This window comes from Amphiura filiformis, chromosome 12 (genome assembly GCF_039555335.1).
Source record: "Amphiura filiformis chromosome 12, Afil_fr2py, whole genome shotgun sequence".
NCBI lineage: Eukaryota > Metazoa > Echinodermata > Ophiuroidea > Amphilepidida > Amphiuridae > Amphiura > Amphiura filiformis.
Window position 1 is genome coordinate 30,551,354 of NC_092639.1, and position 18,159 is coordinate 30,569,512.

At 34.6% G+C, this 18,159-nt stretch overlaps 1 protein-coding gene across 1 annotated transcript in view; it reads left to right on the top strand.

Moving 5' to 3' along the window:
- Positions 1 to 5,660: 5,660 nt before the first annotated feature.
- The window catches only part of LOC140166059 (annexin A13-like), a 54,325-nt gene continuing 41,826 nt past the window's right edge, over positions 5,661 to 18,159 (top strand). The window contains exons 1-10 of the mRNA XM_072189440.1: positions 5,661 to 6,293; positions 9,002 to 9,089; positions 9,366 to 9,460; positions 10,041 to 10,154; positions 13,211 to 13,301; positions 14,336 to 14,415; positions 15,446 to 15,514; positions 16,112 to 16,213; positions 16,733 to 16,808; positions 17,258 to 17,370. Coding sequence (XP_072045541.1) covers positions 6,114 to 6,293; positions 9,002 to 9,089; positions 9,366 to 9,460; positions 10,041 to 10,154; positions 13,211 to 13,301; positions 14,336 to 14,415; positions 15,446 to 15,514; positions 16,112 to 16,213; positions 16,733 to 16,808; positions 17,258 to 17,370 — 1,008 coding nt within the window. The 5' untranslated portion in view covers positions 5,661 to 6,113. The remainder of the gene's footprint in view (positions 6,294 to 9,001; positions 9,090 to 9,365; positions 9,461 to 10,040; positions 10,155 to 13,210; positions 13,302 to 14,335; positions 14,416 to 15,445; positions 15,515 to 16,111; positions 16,214 to 16,732; positions 16,809 to 17,257; positions 17,371 to 18,159) is intronic.

The following is an 18,159-nucleotide window of genomic DNA, read 5'->3' on the forward strand; positions in this document are numbered from 1 at the left end:
ACACGCATTCCTACACCTGACTAGCAGCCTTTAGTTGGGTAGCCGTCGGCTACAATGCACTCAAAATGTGAAATGATTCGGCCTTGGCGGAAATTTTAAACTGCATTCCATCACCCGTTTTACACTTCCGCGAAAACACAGGTAGACAAAAGAATAACACAATACAGCTGTTCCCTTCGACAAAACACACAGCATGGTCTATTCGTTGTTGAAGTGACATAATAATCGGATTAACTATACGCGGTATCTATGCATTGATGTACTTGCGAACAAAAGGACTATGTAGGCCTATATGAATAGATGCGACGGGATTATCTCCATTATATATATTATTAGCTATTATTCTATTAACCCTCCTCGTCCTTGCATCTTCTCTAGGTGTTAGGCGGCTTTTATTCGCACAATTGGACGCTCAAAACACCAGGTTGGTGCTAGCGGCTACCCAAAGATGTCCGACCAAATCCTGACCATGACTTGGCTACTTGGATTCGTCTATAGTGGTTAACTGTCAATGGGCTTCATATTTTGTACCGTGAAATCCTTTCCGTTCTTTTTAAATAATTTGTTTCTTGTAAAACATATAATTCGCTTTTGTTCAAATTTGAAAACCTGCATGATATTGAAAATGAAAGCTTGCATGTAAGATGATGCTGGGAACTTGTAAATATCGTTTTTCGTTAATGTTGATATAAATGTTTCATAAAGAATTCCATCTGGCTTTAAAAAAATTCTCACCGTAGTTTTGGATAATTTCCAAGAAATTGTAATGCAAAGTTTAAATCTTTTAAAACTTCGACATTAATGTTACATGGTATCAAAAATCACACGTAAAGCTGTAAGCACTTGTTCGTTGTCATTCTTGGCTCAAATGTTCTTTGGAAAGTTAAAATATACCATATTTGCACAACCTAAAGAATTAAAGTTAGAAAGCTTCCAATTGCAGAAATCAAAGTTTTCTCGGACAAACTGTTATTCATCTTCAGTGAAAAAATAAATAACATAACACCGTCGGATTATAAAATAGATAATGTGGACTAAATTTAGTGAAATACACAAACTTTAGGAAGCGGTGAGCGAGTGTGAAAAGAACGCCTGTTGCTCAAACTTGGAATGAACTGCATTGATGCACGCATTATGTAATTGTTAATTTCTTCGCAACCATTCAACCAAATCAAACAAAAATTTCGTTATGTGATGCACAATAAAATAGACTATGCGCTACATTTTCAATTTTTTGATTCAGATGTCTAGTTCGCGACTTACGTTCAATTTTATTCACTCGGTAATTATTTCTGGGACATCCTGTATAAGACCACTCAAAAAAAGAGTGAAATGTGTTTTTTTTAACTTTAAACCCACTCTAAAAGAGTGAAACCTACTCTAAAAGAGTGAATTTTAACTCTTTCAAGGAGTTAAAAGAAGGACAACTCTAAAAACGTGTTGTCCTCCATTTTTAACTCCTTGAATGAGTTGATATTAGAGTGGTTTCACTAGGGTGGTTTTAAAGTTAAAAACACGGTATATGTATACTAGTAATCTACAGATACCGGGTCAAAATGATGCAACCAGGAAATGTTTTGCCCCCCCCCCCCCACACACACACCAGTCTGGAATGACTTTTTTATTTTGTCCTCCCCTTCTCCACCAAAAAAGCTGGCTACGCCCCTGGGTCTATAATTGTTATCTACATGAGATAACATGTAAAACTATATACTATACGTTATAATTTAACTATTGTTATCTAATTGCTATCTACCATACCTAAGATATAAAATAGCATTTGACTATATCTGTTATCTATATTCAATCTACCTGACAGAGGACAAAATCTGCAGCAATAAAATAATGATGTTTACCAAAAAGCAAGCTTCTTGCTGTTTATATTAGAGAGTACTTCATACATGTATATACAGACTGTCTCAAAAAAAAATTGTGCAAGTAAAAAGCGCCCTCTCAGGCAGTTAGAAAATACCATTGTGACATGATGCTTACATCAACGTCACGGGCGCAGTCTTAGCTCTCAAATGTCGTTTGTTCTGTTCAATTTGCTTGTTTCAATCTCGAGATATGTTTATTTAACAACGAAAGGGCAAAATCACAATTTGTGCCACTTTTACTATTAGGAAGAGAGCTTTACATCAATGATAGCTGAAGTTGATGCGTCTAATGCACTCCCCCTTCGGGGCTCGTACATTAGACGCATCATTCGCATCAACATCAGCGCGAGTGCATTATTTTGTCTAATTTCTTTCCCAACAAGTAATATAAACCTAAGGTCCGTATGCACAAAAGAGTTAGACCGGGTCTAAAGTTAGACCTGGTTTAAGTGGAATTTAGTACCATGAGAAAGGACATTTTGATTTTTCTTTACATTTGGTTAAGTTATTTTGTATTATTTTGAACGTTACATTAAAATCTTTAGAATGTGCTAGCTACTCTAGGAAGGAAATAAGAGTAAAGGACCATTCCTTTACTTAATTCCAGTTAGACCAGGTCTAACTTTAGACCCTGTCTAACTCTTCAATATTTGTTTGTCTTTTAACATGTCTTGAGTGACTAAGAGAACAGTATTTACCATCATGATAAAATCATTGACGTGCACATGTATTTAAATTTACAGCAGAATGTGACATATTTATTCTTTTAATCTGTAGAAAAAGAGAATCATTATTCCTGCATCATGATTCAGTAAAAACAGTAAAAAAAGTTGTATTGTGTAATTGATGCATTCTTTTGATTTCACGAAAGAACCTTTGATAAACTTGATGCTATCACTGATTTACATTAAAAGTGGTACAAATGTGATTTTACCCCTTCGTCGTTAACTAAGCATATATCGAGATTAAAACAAGTAAATTGAACAGAACAAACGGCATTTGAGAGCTAAGACTACGCGCTTGACGTTGATGTAAGCATCCTGTCACAAAAGTATTTTCTAATTGCTACAGAGGGCGCTTTTCACTTGCACAATTTTTTTTGGAGACAGGCTGTAGTCGTCTACTCAGCAAAACAGACAAACGCTTTTTGCTATCTACATAAGATAGCAATAATATAAAAGAAGATGAACGTCTATTATGCTGTCTTTCCAAGATCGCAAATGACTACTATTATTTACTCAAGAAAAGACAAAAGCATCTTGCTATCTACCTAAGATAGCAATAAAACCATATATATCTATCTGCCTATAGGATATCATTTACCTATATTGTTATCTACCGTGAGGATGAGACACTACTCTGCTATCTCCCTAAGATAGCATGGAATTATTATTTTCTACTTATAGCAGAAGCCAGAGGTTATGGTTTGCTATCTACCTAAGATATAGGCCTATATCATATCATAAGTTAACATTTAACAAATGTTACCTATATCCATCTGATCAGACAACACAATTAATTATACCGAAGACATGGAAGAGAAGACGTAAATATGTTTGCTATATCCACTTAACAGGTCTGTTGTTGCCATCACTCTTAAATGATACAAATCTTCTTGCCCATTTGCTATCTACCCAATGCATTATTTTATGTTTGTTTCTACTTAAGAGAAGATGAAGGTTTGTTGCTATCTGGCTACAGACTAAAAAAAAGCATACCAGTAGAATTATTGTCTGCTGAAACGCAGCGCAGGGAGCCGACATATCGAACTGATCAATTGGTTGCATTGCGAATACAGAGGGCGCAGGCGCCCGATGCGTGATTTGCAGAACTTCAGCCTGACGTCAACGGCAAAAAAGCAAGGGGTGAAGGAGATGAGAAGAGAGATAGGGGGAGAAGGAGGGGAGGGGGGGGGGGAGAAGAGAGAGGGGGGATGGAGAGAGAAGGGGAGGGGAGAGCTAGAGAGAGGGGGGAGAAGTAGGGAAAGAGGAGAGAGAGAGCTGAGCAAAAATTAAATCATTTTGCAAGGAAACCCGGGGCAAGGAAAGCCTACCATGTCATTATCAAAATAGAGGCGCCCAAACCATGGAAGAAAGAGATGAGAAGGAACCACAACGACTTCGATCGGCCAAGTTTTAATCCGCTTATCTATTGACGCATGAAAAGAAAAGCTATCAATGGTACTTACTTTCATGTATGATCCATTTACCGCGATCGATGCTTGGCAAAATCATTACTGGAAAAAATTTATAACAAATCCATCCACGAACAAACAAACGCTACCCAGAAGTAAGATTATGGAATTTCACTGATGCTCTGAACATGTATAGTAGCTTTGTTTTGGGATCTACAGTCAAACTGTTTTCTTGATCGTGTTGTGTAGAAAATGTCCTATAAAACATCGAAAAGGTAATCAAAATCGGCCGTTTTTTTGCTGAGTTTCATCTTTAGCAAATAAGGTAAGATTTTGGTGACTTTTTCGATGAAAAATAGATGTAAAATGTTCTTAAATAATGCACAATGTTCCGGTTGAGTCCGGTACATAAAACCTGTTTAATTTAATAGTTTATATGTGTATAATCGTAACTAGCTAACTCGTTTCAGTGCCAAAGACTGCCAACTCTGAGAAAAAAGTCATCAAAGTTCGGAAAAATTGGGCAAAATGGAAGAAAAAGATGTAGGCCATCAATGACCGATGATCACGTCACCAGAGAAAATCCTATAGGGTGCTTGCACGGAAGGTCATTAGTTCAAATCATCCTTCACACACGCTCCAGAAGACATGCAAATACATGGAATACAATACCAATCACCTATTTAACGCGGGGTATTGATCAAAGTAAATCCTCATGAATAACAATGTCAATTAAATGTCGGTAAAGGGAGTGGACAAAGTGAATGCGTTCGTTGTGGTTCCTTCTTATCTCTTTCTTCCATGCCCAAACCAAAGGCATGAGGGGCGCCAATATATAAACTTATGACATGTGTACATAATAATATTAAGGGTATCGAAGCTGAATCATTTATTACAACAGCAATAAAATGTTAAACAAATTGTAAGCCCTATAACAGATTAACCGTGAAAAATTATTTAAAAAAATTAGTATCATGAGGATTAACCGTGAAAAATTATTTTAAAAAATGAGTATCATGAGGACCTCGATGTTCATATTATCCTTTATTTAACCAGGGAATTATAAAATTAAAAGGAAAATCACAAAATTAATTTGTGAAGTAACTAATAAATAGGCCTATAAAATATTATATTATACAAATTATAATATTATACCAGGGAATGCAGGGATATGAAACATGTATAGCTTCACTACACACTTAACATGCTTATAGCTGCAGCTATAATAGATTTACAAGTGCACAGCAATATTTACATTTGGTCCCTGTAAGCATGGAGAGAGCGTTTATGGTTGCTTGGTGCGTGTAAACAAATTGCCCATTATACCAGGTGAATTGAGCATTGCAAGAGGCATGATCGATTGAAATTACGCCCAAATTATCGATTTGTTTTGTTTCAGTATGCTGCTAATAATGACCTCCGGCTAATGAAAGATATACCATGTATACTGTTGGGCGCTTTGAAAGGTATAATTAACAGTATAAACTGGCAACGTAAGAGAGCTGGTGGCCAAAATTAGCACACGATATTGAATATGTTTACGTGTATTTTAATAGTAGTAGTCTGGTAACCAGGAATGACACGCCATCGGATTTGATGCTAATTTTATTGTATTATTTATAGTTGGGGTTGGGGATCTGTGTTTGTGAAAATATACCACGCTTTCAATAAATACTCTGTATTCCGATGATATTGCTTTTTGATGACCTTAACAAACACAGGCTTGCATCGCCACAGTGACTTCAGGCATGCCTTTGGATAGATTATCATCTGTGCGATGTGTATAGGTTTGGATGAACCGTAGCGTGAAATTGGAATTACAATAATTACTTTGCCACGGTCATGTATCAGCTTTCAAGGTTTTTGGAGTTTGCTGTTAATTCGAACTGGTCAATGATTTCATCGGTATCGAATCTGGAATGGCATGCATGAACATCATAATTATCATATAATTATATTCTCTAAAAGCTTCGATTAATTGGTTTAAATTTGTGCAATCGAAAAAATTGACTGGAATATCACACCTTTTTTACGCTGCAAAAAAAACCCCACCAACACAATTCTGCTTTAATTTGTAAACAACCAATTGGTATACATACGACATGGGCAGTGGATCATCCAAGGACAAAGTGGAGCCGACAAAGAATACCAACAACGGAGCAGGGAGTAAATCTGGAGGAGGAGGGGGAAACAGAAAACCCATGACTAATACCAACATGGATATTGGTAAAGATGGACCTACTCAAGTGATTATACAGACCTTTGCACCTGCGGGAGCACCGGTAAGATGGTTAAAAATCTGTTGCAATACTACAAACGGACGAATCAGGGTTTTTTATGTTTGGTAATTTCATTGACAATGTGTTAGATATGAAACACGTTATTTTCGGTCGGAATAGGTTTATTGGTCGATATAGAAATTGGGTAACTTCCACTTGAAATGCGCACTTCAGTTGTGGAAAATATATTTTTATCACAGAATTGGACAGAAATGACCACTTTATGAAATGTAGGCCTATACGTGGAAGGCATGCACAAACTGTCACATGGAAAATATGATTTCTCTTTCTTGCAGATGAGATAAAGCGAATAAATTAAGCAAATTTTAAGTCAGGTCGTTCGTGATATCACTTTAATATCATCCCATTATACGTACTGATGGGTATACACTGCATCATCTGGTTAATATCAAGCTCAATCATGTCACGGTCAGGAAGTGTTCTTATTGAAAATAAATGAGATGATGCGAGTCAGGTAAAATGTCAATATTTTTAAATATAAGATGAGAGTAAACATGACGCCAAAACTAGTCAACATTGATGGATATATGTATTTATTTTCAAAAATGATTGAGGAGTGTTTTAACCCATTTTCTCATTAATATTATAATTATAATAAAGCTACTGAACTCTGTTTTCAATGGTGACTTGTCAAGAATGCTATCACAGCTTGTGCAACCCCGGTGTGCAACATATGGGACATGGAGGCATTATGTTAAAGTGTCTTCAAAGATAAAATTGCATGACATGGGCTGATCTAATTCCAATGTCATCAGGAGTAAAATAATGTGGAGTTCTCTTCCCGAGGGTGAGGAACTCAACATTAGAAGTGAGGGGTATATCTGAACTGGCCTCTGCATGGAAGTTGAAGTTGGGGCATGTTTTTTAAAAGGGGGAGGGTCATCGGGTATTAATAAATGAAAAAAAAGGGTCATTGGGTATAAAAATTTAGTAAAAAATGGGGGTCATTTAGTAGGCCTATATAATTTTGAAGAAATGTTTTTCAAAATAATGTTTTTTGTCAGTTGTTATATGGTGTCTATTTTAATTCTGTTTACAATAAATCTAATAATTACACCGATACTTTTACAAAATAGCTGTTGCAAATTTTTTAATAGCCTATACCCCATCTAGATTTTTAAAAAAGAATAAATAATTTATTATCATGTATAAAATTTCAATATCAAAAACTTTCTACATCAATTTCAGTATGGATAGACCCTTATAGCAAGCAGGCATATCTGAATTACTTTTCACAGTATTGGTAAATAACAAATTCATTGTTTACCCGTGAAATAATACATGTAGAATATCAGTATTTTCAATGGTTCCCTTGGTTACGAATAGAATCCATTATCTTTTCACCAGATTGACCAAATAACCTTGGCATATACAATGGGTAACCAAGAGGTTAATTACAGGTGGGGGTATACTATTCAATTTTGTAACAATGGAAATAGATAATAATGATTTATTATTATACTCTTTATATTTGTTAGAAATTCACCTGGCAGTGACTAAGTAAAACACACAAAACTGAAAGATTTAAAAAACACAAACAGTACACCGTCATTTGGAACCTTTTTTTCTAAAGGTAGGCTACTTTATTATACCTGGTACCCCTGAGCGTTTTGAGCATTTCGACAGTATTTTTTGTGGGACATGAGAGCACATCAGACATATCGAATTGCATTCTGAATACGAAGAATATCTTTCTGATATCAAATAATTTTAATTTTTTGAAATTCACGATATAATACAAATTTTATTTTGATATTTTTCACATTTTTGATATATAAAAGTCCTCGAAGTAAATTTTATAATCTAATGATATATTCTTAAAGTGTATGTAGCTGGGAGGAAAAGCCGACGATCACTTGAAAATGTTGACCTTTTATATTGAAGATATGGATTTTTTTCCCCAAAAGACCTAAATGTTTTTGGTGTTTTGGGAAAAAAATCCATATCTTCAATATAAAAGGTCAAAATTTTCAATTGATATTTGGCTTTTCATCCCACCTACATACAATTTATAACGTTTACTTCTAGAACTTTTAAATATCAAAAATATCAATATTTAATCATTTGCCATAAAATGTGTATTAGCCTACATTGCGAATTTCGAAAAATCAAAATTATTTGATATCAGAAGGACATTCAGAATGCAATTCGATATGTCTGATGTGCTCTAATGTCCCACAATAAATACTGCCCAAACGTTCATACCCCATCCCTTAAGATCAGCAAATTATTAGGTTAATCGGAGGAGCTGACAGTCTGACATGATCAGGACCGGATTTTCCTTTTGGGGGGCCCTGGGCCAGGCCAAAATTTGGAGGCCCCAAACGCACCATGACGAAGACAAGTGCACTCCAGTGGCTAAGTTTTTAGATTTTACTTGGACATTTGCGCGCGAAGCGTGCGAAAAAAATTCAATTCTAGACTAATTGAGCCCAAATTGAAGCTGAATTTTGCTATAACTGACCAGTGCGCGCAGTATTTTACCCTATTTTGGCCCAAAACATGGTGTTTATCGGCTAAAATGGAAGATGCAACACTGTACAAGGCAATTTTGGGGGCCCCCAAAATTTGGGGGCCCTGGGCCCGGGCCCATCTGGCCCTATAGTAAATCCGGCCCTGGACATGATTATGAGACGAACATTGGCTAAAAGTTTATTTGATTCTTTTTCTTTACAAATGACATCACGCAGGCTGTGTACCATGGCACGGTTCGAGCAAGACCAAACTTTCAAGCTAGCCAAGAAGCCGAGAAACTTCATAAAGCAATGGATGGGGCCGGTATGTATTATTTGCATGAAGCAATTCACGGTGAACCTTTTTGTTTTTGTAGAGATATTCTCAATAAAGATATCATTTTTGTGCATGTATACGAGTATAGCCCTCAATTGACTTCGACGACCACTTTTCATATCGGGTCCTATATTATCCATGTTATCTAACATTCCACCAAGATAACATAAAATCATCTTGTTTCTTTGCCTATCAAATTAAGTTCGGTAATATTTTCTATTTCTATTAGTATCAATAATTATTCTGTTTGTTCATATTGTTTAGGTACAAAGGACAACGCCGTGATAGACGTCTTAACATCATGTAACAATGAACAACGTCAACTTATTGCACAAGCCTACAAACAGAAATATGGAAAGGTATGATTATTACAATTTTTTTTATTTATGTGCTATCTTAGGTAGATAGTAAAATACATTTATTCTCTTTCTTCTCTACGTAGATATAACAATGGGTAAATGTTATCTTAAGTAGAATTGATTTACACAATAATAATAATTATTATTAGATAATAATCAGTAAATGCTATTTTAGTAGATAGCCAAAGACATATATCTTCTCCATAGGAACATAACAAATGGGTGTAATCTTAGGTGGATATAGCAAATACTTTTGTCTGAATAGTTAATAATAGTAATTTGCGCTTTGGGTATATTCATGGGTGGACTTCTCTTAAGTAGGCGTATATGTATTGTTAAATGTTATCTTAGGTAGATAGCTTTTTTTTGGTCGTATATAGATGTAGTTATGCTATCTTAAGTAGATAGCATTGACATATGTCTAAATATGTTTTAAAAAGGGTAAAGACTATCTTAGGTAGATATTATTTTCTTATAGGTACGTATAACAATATATAAGCTAATTACTATCTTAGGTAGATAGCAACATTCCTATATGTGCATATTTTAAAAAAGGCATCCGCATCATCCATTTGTATAGGACTTGATAAAGGTTTTGAAGTCAGAGTTGAGTGGTGATTACGAAGATGTGGTGGTACACTTGGTGGAGCCATCGGCTGAGTATGAGGCATGGCTGATGAACGAAGCCATCTCGGTAAGTTTACACAAGACAATAATATTGGAATATATTTTGGATTCTCCATATCGAGGGTTCAGAACCAGAAAGCCGTAACTCACTATGGCCATGACCATCAGCTCTCACAATGAGCATACAGTTGGCTCCTTGCTTCGATAATGTCGTTTGTTTTTTATTGACTTTTGTCATGATTAATGGACTGTATCTTCTATAGTGCCCTTGCGACTTTACTTCATTTTGTTGGAACAGGTGATTATGAGTTGAGGCTTTCTGGCTCTCAACCCTCGATATGGTTTTTAAAGTTCAGTTTTTTCTTAAGTAATAAGCTATATGGTTGATGCTCGAATTCAACTCGGTAAGTGTAAGTTCACTCCAACAAAAGAAAGTTATGCTACTATTATTAGTATATGCTTCGACTATATTTATAAATACGTACGTGACCCATGGTCACGACATACCAAGACCAGCAAGCGTGACCAAATCCTCATGCATTGATCACTATTATAATACAGAAAAGGACAGGAACTCTTTAAATAACTATCATATTTAAGTATTAATTGAATAACAAAATTATTACACATGGGGGGGGGGTACGAATATGTAATTATGTTATCAAAAACAACATTTTGAAAGTATTGACGACTGACAAAATATTCAACGACGGAAACGTTTACAATAATTGCAAAGTTTAACAAAATAGGCAATTTGGCGCACAGTAGTCTCATATTATCCCGCCTTTGCATTTAAATGTATAGGAAGACCATCCGCTATGTAGAAAGTAAATGTTTGCAGAGCTTATTTTTAGTCATACTGATAAATTTCGCAAGGGAGGGGGAGGGAGGGAGGGAGATACTTGAGACTGAACAAGTGAGAGTGGGAGGGGGTGAGGAAGAAAGAGAGGAGAGGGAGAGACGGAAAGGCTAGAAAGAGAAAGCTCGAGAGGAGAGAGTAGGGACCGGGGAGGGAGTGGGGAGCCTGATCATAGGGGGGGGGGGGGCAGGGGGAAGCAAAATAGGGAGATAGACAGTGATACGAGGGATGGGCGACACTGTGGCCCTGCACAAGTGCAATGGGGCGCGACAGGCTCATAAGCGGACCTTTTGTGATTGAAGGGCTTATTTTCAACGTTTTTACAGAAACAAAGTGCACATTATCATTCGGATTGGCATGCATTTTGTCAAATTAATATAGATCAATTTAGCAATGCAAAGACGAGAGGGCGCTAGACCATTAAAAACATCGGTCTTGTCTCTCCCGCTTTTATTGACATAGGCATCTGACTCATCTGCCTCTATTGAAATAAGCTGATTGGTACTTCAAAGTTAACAATGAAGTCAGATTACAGTAAACTTACTGAATCACTTGCGTTTTCGTATCTGAACAATATATTACGGAAACTGAAAAGATAAAAAGACCCATAGTCGAAGCATACTGATTATATGCACAGAGTTTTCTATTCATGACATACCAGCCTGATGAATATATTTGAAAAGTTTATAGCTGACTCTCCCCATTGTTGTTAAAAGTTGATTTCTTAAGGGATCTAAAATGAGCGTTTATTGCGTTTCGACAGTATTTTTGTGGGACATGAGAGCACCTCGGACCTATCGAATTGCATTCTGAATACGAAGCATGTCTTTCTGATATCAAATAATTTTCATTTTTGAAAATCACAATATAATACAAATTTTATGACAAATTATAAAAATTGATATTTTTCAAATTTTTGATATATAACAGTCCTCGAAGTAAATTATATAAATCTAATGATATATTCTTAAAGTGTATGTAGCAGGGAGGAAAAGCCGACGGTCAATTGAAAATTTTGACCTTTCATATTGAAGATATGGATTTTTTTCCCAAAAAGACCTAATTTTTTTTGGTGTTTTGGGAAAAAAATCCATATCTTCAATAGGAAAGGTCAAAATTTTCAATTGATCGTCGGCTTTTCATCCCACCTACATACACTTTAAGTATAAATCATCAGATTTATAAAGTTTACTTCAAGTACTGTTAAATATCAAAAATATCAATTTTAATGATTTGCCATAAAATGTGTATTACATTGCGAATTTCAAAAAATCAAAATTATTTGATATCAGAAGGACATTCTTCGTATTCAGAATGCAATTCGATATGTCTGATGTGCTCTAATGTCCCACAATAAATACTGTCCAAAGGTGCATACCCCACCCCTTAAGGGATCTGGAATGAGCGTTTCGACAGTTTTTTTTGTGGGAAATGAGAGCACATCAGACATATCGAATTGCATTCTGAATACGAAGAATGTCTTTCTGATATAAAATATTTTTCATTTTTTGAAATTCACGATATAATACAAATTTTACGACAAATTATTAAAATCTGATATTTTCACATTTTTGATATAACAGCCCTCGAAGTAAATTTTATAAATCTAATTTTCTTAAAGTGTATGTAGCTGGGTGGAAAAGCCGACGATCAATTGAGAATTTTGACCTTTCATATTGAAGATATGGATTTTTTTCCCCAAAAGACCTACTTTTTTTGGTAATACGAAAGGTCAAAATGTTCAATTGTTCGTCGGCTTTTCATCCCACCTACATACACTTTAAGTATAAATCATCAGATTTATAGAAATTACTTCGAGTACTGTTAAATATCAAAAATATCAATTTTTAATCATTTGCCATAAAATGTGTATTACATTGCGAATTTAAAAAAATCTAAATTATTTGATATCAGAAGGACATTCTTCGTATTCAGAATGCAATTCGATATGTCTCATGTGCTCTAGTCTAATGTCCCACAATAAATACTGTCCAAACGTTCATACCCCACCCCTTAATTTTATGGATCAAAATTAATTATGCCATCTTTATGATAGACTGAAGCTCTTAAGGGGCAAGGCACACTTTGCATCGTGAAAAAAAACTCACAGAATTTTGACTTGTTTTGCAATTATTCATCTTTTATATTTATGTCTCATGTCTTAAAACTGGGTGTGGTCATTTTTCATAATCTTATCTATTTTGAATGTCATTTACTTCAGTGTATTTCTATTTATCAGCACTGTTTTTCTGTTTTGACAACAGGGTCTTGGTACAGAAGAAGATGTTCTAATTGAAATCCTGAGCTTCCGCAACAAAACACAACTCGAGGGTGTTCGAAAAGCTTACAAAAATAGTGAGTATGGCAGGTAGATGATAAGCTATAAATAACAACGAAATAAACAAAATTGAACAATACCATCACCACTAACAACAACTAACAGTATTTTCATTACAACGACAAGGGATTATTCCGGGCAGGTGTTTGATGGGAATGTTTTTTCCGATGGCTGGGCTATTTTAAGGGTTGTTAAAACGTTTCTCATCCATTAAAAATATGACAGATATATACTATTAGCATATTTGTTGTATTTATACCGTATTATATTATATTATATTATATTATATTATATTATATTATATTATATTATATGTATATTATATTATATTATATTATATTATATTATATTATATTATATTATATTATATTATATCACTGAACATTTTCCTCAGGACTGTTGTTGATAAATAAACAAAGAGATTTCATACTTCTAGTCCAATAAAACAGTACTCACTGTGGACGTTTCGAAGTCGTATTATATTATATTATATTATATTATATTATATTATATTATATAAAACATTACATCTTATTATATATTATTCAAAACGTGTTGCAGAGTCATGATGATTCGCCTACATATATTATATATATTATATTATATTATATTATATTATATTATATTATATTATATTATATATAACATTACATCTTATTATATATTATTCAAAACGTGTTACAGAGTCATGATGATTCGCCTATACACACAAAGAATTCATGTACACCGTTGGGGGGGGGGGTCAATTAAAATTAATATTAGCTCATCACTTCACTTTCTTGACAGTTTGGACGTATGATAATGTATCTCAAAAGTCACAAAGTTTTGAATTAAACTTTTTACTGGAACTCACTTTTACAACTTGCTACGTTGCGTATGATACCATCAGACTTCATTTATAGGCAACTGACCAACCCAGCGAAAGTTCCAGTAAAGCATTAAGTTCAAAACGTTGTGATTTTAACGACTGGATGACTTTTTTTATATATAATTTTGCATTATCAAAAGTATTTAACTGCGAGTATGTTTCATCATTTTGTTTTTCTTTAAGAATTTGGCAAAACATTAGCTGAAGATATTGACAGCGACACAAGTGGGAACTTTCAGAAGTTACTACTCAAATTAATGAAGGTAAATTAACATTTTAATATTATATCCTATACACGGAACAATTGATAAAAGACACCGAAATAATATGTCTTTCAAGCAAGTATGTAACAATAGTTGAGTGCTATCTTAGGTAGATAGCAAAATAATACAAATAATTATATACATTTGTTTTCTCGATAGCAAAAGACTCGTATCTTCTGCATATGAATACATGTAGGTATATATATATAGTAATTTGCGATCTTTGGTAGACATCATTATCATGATTATAGACTTTTTTCATTCTCGTTTATATATTGCTAATGAATGAATGAATCAATCAATCAATCAACCAATCAACATTACGTATTTATCAACATATCAATCAATCACTTATTCTTTTTAGGTAATCAACAATTAAACACAATTTCGCAAATTAAGAGTATTATATCTTAGTTGAAAATAGCTCAAACCATATCAAAACAGATGATCAACACTTACAAGAAACAGATTTGTAAGCTCAATGATTTTTGTAACAGCTTCAATATAAAAGCGACGTTTTTAATGCCACAACTATATTTTCATAACATTCTACTTAATAATTAAACATTTTGCTAGGCAAATCCAATAAAAAGTAACTCACTACTTTAGCTTTCGTCATCTGGGCTGATGGCTTGATCACAAGTGTCTTGGTCCACTGCTTTTCCCGCAAAACGGCTTGTTGACATTTCCCGGAAGTGATGTTGTTTGTGTTTTGAGCAGTGGATCGTATACGTGATCGAGAGAGACGATACCTTCTTCGCGGTTGATTGCTTTGGCCCCCTTTTTGCGGATTTGGATAGCTTCCCTTATTCTTCTGGTGAATGCGTTTGAGTCCCTGTCAAGTACTTTTGCCCCTTCCCATTCAATGACGTGGACCAAGACACTTGTGATCAAGCCATCAGCCCAGATGGCGAAAGCTAAAGTAGTGAGTTACTTTTTATTGGATTTGCCAAGCAAAATGTTTAATTATTTAATCTACAATCCTACAAAATGCATCTATTTACATTCTACTTAATGTTTGCCTGCACAGGAAGATCGAGACGAACCCCATGTGGTCGTGGAATCATTCGCAAAATCAGATGCTAGATTTTTACATCAGGTGAGACAAGACTCGATTTTTCTATTTTTAAGCCTACACGTATTTAACTGTTGAACTTGGTCTTTAGTGACAAATCAAATAAATCTGATCAGGTTGTTTGTCAAAGAAATTTAATAAATATCCCTTTTAAAACACCAATTACTTTACTTTCGCAATTAGTGTATTAATGCAAAACTGTTCTTTAAAAGTGGCGTATAGCCAGGATATTCCATGAAGGGGCGACTTTCAAGTGGCAAGATTTGACAAAAATGGGCAAAATCTCAAATACCACGGTGGCCAGTGGGGAGAGATTCCCGCAAGCTACCTCCTTTCCATCCCCATACACTTAGTTGACGGTCACACTTCAAGGTATAAAGCTTACTTCTTGACGTGATTGTTAAGACAAGTTGCGAGAGGTCCCGGGGTTCAATTCCCGGACAAGCCCCGAATTGTCTAAATTATTCCGCATACTCCTAACGAAGACCAGATTATGGAAACTGGTTTTGCACCGCAGTTGAAAACGTTGACACCCTATAGTCATAATAACAAATGGGCGGTTTATATATCACCCGTGATTCGTCTGTATGGTAAAATGACGATTGTGGTTAATCATTACAGGAAGGAGAGGATAGGCTTGGCACAGACGATGACTTTTTCATGAGCGTCTTTACATCCAGGAGTTGGGATCAACTTGCTGCCGCCTGCAAGGCGTACGAAGAGGTATCAATGTAATCAATCAATTAATCAATCCATCATATAATAAGTAATCAATCAAAATCAATCAATCAATCAATCAATCAATCAACCAATCATATAATCGTTCAATCATATAATCAATCATATAATCAATCAAGCGAAGTAATCAATCAAGTACTCGAGCATTGAAGCAACCAATTTTCAATTATCAACCACTAAGTCAAGCAATCAATATATCAATCATTCAACAGATCAATAAATCAAATGAATCTTTTGATAACTTATTACAGTTCCTTGATATTTTTTCAGGTTAAGCAATTAATTATTTGTAGTGTTGTTTTGAGAAAACATGCAAAATTACTGTCTGAAATAAATCTTCAAGAAAACGTTAAACATGTTAAATAAGACGAGACTGTCTCTTTTCACTCTTAATCCAGATAGCCTAATGATCGTCAATGCAGTAAATAATAAAGTATTCTTAACAAAAAACAAAACAAAACAAAAACCCAACAACGATTAATGTGTTACTTTCATACAATACAGATATACGGCAAGACCATGGAGGATGCGCTGGGGAAGGAGTTTTCAGGTGATATTCTATATGGTTTGAAGAAATTAGGTAAGATATTAATAAAAATGTGTGTAGCAGACTATATTACTATAACATTAACTTTTGTGCGCATGTGTCGGCTCATATCATACACATCCAGATTCTCATTCACGGTTTACCACCGCGGCAGATTACCTTCGCGGCTACACCTGGTGTAGCCCTGAAGCTACACCTTAATAATAGAGCTACTCTGAAGCTACTTCGAAGTAGCTATACCTTAGCCAACCCCATAGTGGATGTACCATGAACTGACTTAAAGTGTATGATAACTTATAAATGTCGGTGATTTAACGTGCGCTACACCTAAGTACCAGCACACTTCAACAACGTATTATTACTGATTTTCTTTATACCATGTAATTATATGCATGCACCATCCCAAATCTGTTTTTTTATTTTTAAACTAACATGTTGGCTGTTCTTCTTACGTATTTTTATTTTGCATAATACATTTTTAGTTGCATTTTCGAGGGATCGAGCGGTATATTTTGCCGACAAGTTGCATGAGGCTATGAGTGGTATGGGAACAGATGATGAAACACTGCAGAGAATTATTATCACACATTGTGAGGTAAGGAAACTAAAAAAAATCTTTAAGGACAGAATGCACAATAATTTTATATACTTGAGACCAAAAATTTTACAATATTAAAGGAGTATTTCGTGATCCTAGCATCCTCTATTAATTATGTCATTTTTCATTAGATATAAAAAAAAAAAACCTATTCCCAAAATTTCAGTTCGCGAGTTATGCATGATTATGTGTATTACACTGTTCCATAGACAATGCGTTGTAATTTCGTTCTGGTGCACCAGAACGAAATTCAAATTTCACGATATCTTTGCTAAATACGGAAGCATATTAGTGCCAAAAAAAAAAAAAAAAAAAAAATTAGAAATATTATTGCGAATATTCGCAATAATTATTGCGAATATTCGCAATGTTATTGCGAATATTCGCAATGTTATTGCGAATATTCGCAATATTATTGCGAATATTCGCAATAATTATTGCGAATATTCGCAATGTTATTGCGAATATTCGCAATGTTATTGCGAATATTCGCAATGTTATTATGAATATTCGCAATAATTATGCGAATATTCGCAATAATTATTGCGAATATTCGCAATAATTATTGCGAATATTCGCAATAATTATTGAGTATAAAACTATCGACAGTAGATAGCTGGTGCAAAGTGTGAACATAAGACTATCTAGAGTAGATAGTGTGTGAGTAAAAACCTTTCTAAAGTAGATAGCAAAGTGTGAATAAAACTATCAACAGTAGATATCAGGTTATGAGTATGACAGTAGGCCTATATATAGCAGATATCAGTGTGTGGGAATAAAAGTATC